Here is a 4284-nt window from a genome sequence, read left to right on the forward strand (position 1 = left end):
TGTTTTAGATTATTCTTGAACAACTAATCAGTCACGGTTGATTAGTGGGTGAACTCAAGGCTGCACGGTGAATCCATTGATCTTTTTACAGCAGAGAGCCGCTCCTCTCTTGAGGGTACTGCGTACCCCCGCTAAATCTTTTAGGGGTACGCAGTACCCTGCCGTACCCCCGCTAAATCTTTTAGGGGTACGCAGTACCCTGCCGTACCCCCGCTAAATCTTTTAGGGGTACGCAGTACCCTGCCGTACCCCCTTACTTTCACTCCTGCTTTCACCCGAAGAGCGGGGAAAGGACGTGGAACCGTTAAACTGTTACCAACGGTTAGCTATGCTATGTTGCTAACTGTTGTAGCTTTACCTTCTCCGCCTCGTTCTTCTTGGCGGACTTCGTCTTGGTGGGTTTGTGTGAAACAGGCACCAGCTTGTGGCCGTGAGAGTCTCTGCTGTCCTTGTCGGTGCGGTTGTCTCCGGTCGGGGTGGTTTTAGCCGGGTACCTCTCGCCGTGGTTGTCATCGTAAGGATCAGCTGTTGTTCTGGAAGGCGGGAGCAACACGGCTGTAGTCTGGGCTCGGGTCGGTCTCTGGGTGGTGGTGGGTCTTCTCGTGGTGGTGGTGGTGGTGGTGGTTCTCCTGGTTGTAGTGGTGGTAGGTTTGGTGGTGGTTGTGGGTCTGGTTGTGGTTGGTGTTGGTGTTGGTGCTGTCGTCGGCCGTGTGGTGGTGGTGGTCGTAGCAGCTGTGGTTGAGGCCTGTGTGGGCTTTCTAGGGAACTTCTTCATTGGTTTTCTCTGTACCGGAGGAGCAGGAGCTATTCGACAGACAAACCGAGATAACCTTTAACTTTAGGAAAGTATTCTTACAAGTATTATATTAATACAAAATATTGTATTAAAATATCTACCCAATTATGATCATGTAAAAAAAAAAGTCTTTGAGTGTTTTGAAAATGTATTTAAAACAGAAAAAAATAATCAATTTACACAAATATTCACAAACTTTGCAACACGTTGTTGGTGAAGCTCAAAATGAAGCTCTTTCCACTGATCTTCGTTTCTACACCTTAGAGCAGGTATGGACCTTTTACAAAAATAGAGTTTTTTTCTTTAAAATGTTACCATGAAATGACAATATGGTATGAAATGTGAAAAGAGCAAGCTCCTCCAATGTGAATCAGACTGTTGATATGGTCATGTTTAGGCAAGAAGCCCCCACATCTGGTCACCCAATAATTCTTTTGGATTGGCTTGTGAAAGCTTAACCTTGAAGACTAAGAAGTCTAAAAAAGTGTGGACTTGCCTGTCTGTGTGACATCTTCCACCTGACCCTCCACACCTGCTGCTTTACACTTCTGGACAAAGCCCTTCTGACGCAGCTTCTCCACCTTCCTCATGGGCGACTGGTCAATGACCTCATACATGGCCTCCAGTCTCACCGGGTAGGGGTACTTCTCCTCCACCTGCAGGGTTTTCTTCAGTAGCACCATTCCAAACTTACCTGGAGGTCAAACAAAAGTGGAATGAAGTAAAGAAGAAATGTGTGGCCCGCATTGATATTTCCCATTTACTCTTACCACCCTGAATATTCCTGACTACAACACAGAAACCACTTAGTAAGCAGTACACATGTGTTTAATTCTCATTGACCAGAAAATTGCATGAATTGTAAATGTGAAAATAAATTTGCAAAGTAAGGGAAACACCCCAATTAAAAAAAAAAAAAAGAAATCACGTTTTTTTGGTTAGGTGTTTTTTTTAGGTGTTTTTTCAAACTGCAATGGAAACACATATTTAGATGGAAAAATAATAACTAAATTTCTGACCAAAAAAATCCCTCTTCTAAACTAGAAAAGTCTTAAATTAGCTAGAAAAAACTCCATCTCAGAAATTTTCTAGAAAAAAAAAACGTGGAAATTTCTGACTTTCAAAAGCCGGAATTTGCTAGAAAAAAACCCTCCGAAATATTTAGATTAATCGAAAATGTTCGACTTTTGAATAACTTTTACTAAGTGTCCCAAGTTTTTGTGGAAACTTTCTGAGATTTATCTCAAATTTCTGAGGATTTATTTTTCTCGCACATCTTCGGCTTTTGGAGCTCAGAACTTTCCTTGCCTTTTCTAGAAAATGTTGTACAATAGTCACATAAAAAAATGTATATGAAATTCTGGGGGAAGTTTACTCCTCCCTTTTTTCAATGGCCATCGTCTAAAACATGCATTTGAACTCGGTGGTTGGTTGTAATGTGAAAATAATATGATAAAGTTCCAGGGATATCGATACTTTCGCCAGGTATTGCACACGTGTAAAGTCAACACTTCCATTTGCTGCATCGATCTTTCACACCTTACCCTTCTCCAGTTTGAGGAAGCTCATCAGCCTGGGGATGAGCGCCGTGTCCAGCGGCTCCTGCAGGATCTTCCCCTCGGCGGTGATCCTCCTCACCTTGCCCCCCATCTCGCCCTCCTGATGGAACATCACGATCTGGTGGACGTGCCTCTCGGCCAGCTCGCAGTAGACGTCCGTCTTCAGGAGAGACATCATTAGCCGGTAGTAGCCGTCGGACTCGTGGGGCGCTGAGATCACCAGAACCCGGTTCTTCCCCGCGAAGCTGGCCAGCAGGTTGGGTGACCCCGCACTGTTGGGCACCCTGGAGATCCTGGCCCTCGCTCCCGGAGTGCCCTCATCCTGCAGCATGTCCGACCGCTGCGGCAAGCCGACCTGCCCGGCGCCCCCTCTCCGTGGCCACAACCCCCCACCTCCCGCTCTTCTGTCCTTTGACGCCCCTGTCCTGACGGGAACTCGGGCCCCCTCATCTGACTGTACATTTCCGCCACCCGTTGAACTCTGTGAAGTGATCGCTGATCCAAATTCCGGGCGCAGTCGCCCGACGAAGCCCTCCTTGTCGGTTGCGCGCGGCTGGGCACGTCCGGTCTTTACGCGTCGGCGGAGTGGCATCCTCTTCAGAGGAGTTTGTTTGTCGGCTTCGATCCAGGTGATCAAATAAATCAGAGCCAAACTGACACAAACAAACGCCCTCATTGTGGATCCTTCAAGTAAAACAAACCCACCCAAAAGGGGAAAAAACAAAAAAAACCAAGAAGGGGTGGAAAAGATCCAGCAGCGGAGCCTCGGTGATGTTCTGTAGTTTCCTCACAGCATTTGGTGTCTTATTAACTCCAGATGAAGACAGACAAGAGGACAGGACGCGCAGTTGTTCAGAGGGATCGCTTTCAGAGCGCGCCCTCCGCTGCGGGAGGAAACCAAACCGCACGAAAACAGGCCGAACGGGCTGTGCGTAAAGTTTAAATCCACCAGTTCATCCCAGAAACACGCGGGGTCCCACTGATAACGGGAGAAGCGTCGCCGAAGAATTCATAGCCAAAGAAGAAAGCTGCTCAATCCGCCGAGAGAGAAGTTTTAGACGACGTCGATTAAATGCCGAACTTCTCCCTAATCCTCCGGCATCGTCTGTTTCCAGAGAGAGAGAAACTTCCTGATGAATGAAGGAGAGGAATAATTTCAGTTTGAGGCTTTGCAGAGAAAGAGAGAGAGACAGAGACGGACTGCACAGGAAAACTCGGCTCTCTTTCAAGGTCCTCCTCTGGCGGCTGGGAGCAGTGGAGCTTTGTCCACACAAACCTCAGCCTCCGGACTGTTGGCAGTGCGCAGTCAGGAGGAGCTGGCCCAGGACGCGCAGCTGCCACTTCACTCTGCAAACACACTCCTTTCTTCCCCCAAATGTAAAACAGAGGCGTCTTCCTGTACGGTTTAAAGGGGCAGTATTATGTAAAAATCAACTTTTTAAATATTTTTACATCATGTTATGCACTCATTACAAATCTACCTGCAGTGTTGCTTTGATTCTTTCTTGCATGTTAGGGAAATCCTTTAATCTCCATGGCAACCATTCAGTTGCCCAAAAACGTCTGGGTGGACCTAGCCCCGCCTTCAAGGACGAAGCTTCTCTGAGCTGCAGTGTTCAAGCTTTCACCTCACAGCACTCAGCTCCTTCAGACTAGCCAGCAGCAATCAGCAAACACCTCTGCAGAGATTGTTATAAGAGCTACTGCTCAGAGCAATGCTGGTAAAAACATTAAAGGGTTAATAGAGGAGCCATGTTGCAATGACTTCCTGAAGGTGGAGTTTCAGAAAGAGTAGGAGTTTCTTAAAGAGACAGAGACCCAGTAACGTAGTTACTTGATTGTTCTATAAAATGGCACTATGTGCCTGGAAAACACATAATACTGCCTCTTTAAAATATTAGGAGGAATCATAGATGTAAAATATTAGAA

General features: G+C 46.6%; 1 protein-coding gene and 1 long non-coding RNA gene across 2 annotated transcripts in view; one reads left to right on the top strand and one right to left on the bottom strand.

Annotated features, from left to right (window-relative positions):
• Positions 1–3720, bottom strand: part of ccdc80 (coiled-coil domain containing 80) — a 27573-nt gene extending 23853 nt beyond the window's left edge. The window contains exons 1-3 of the mRNA XM_008437362.2: positions 2341–3720; positions 1293–1490; positions 359–804 (exon numbers count right to left, since the gene is read on the bottom strand). Of these exons, the coding sequence (XP_008435584.1) occupies positions 359–804; positions 1293–1490; positions 2341–3031 (1335 nt within the window). The 5' untranslated portion in view covers positions 3032–3720. The remainder of the gene's footprint in view (positions 1–358; positions 805–1292; positions 1491–2340) is intronic.
• The window catches only part of LOC103481691 (uncharacterized), a 21465-nt gene that overhangs the window by 9465 nt on the left and 7716 nt on the right, over positions 1–4284 (top strand). The window lies entirely within an intron of this gene.

The sequence above is a fragment of the Poecilia reticulata genome, linkage group LG2 (assembly GCF_000633615.1).
Source record: "Poecilia reticulata strain Guanapo linkage group LG2, Guppy_female_1.0+MT, whole genome shotgun sequence".
Lineage (NCBI taxonomy): Eukaryota > Metazoa > Chordata > Actinopteri > Cyprinodontiformes > Poeciliidae > Poecilia > Poecilia reticulata.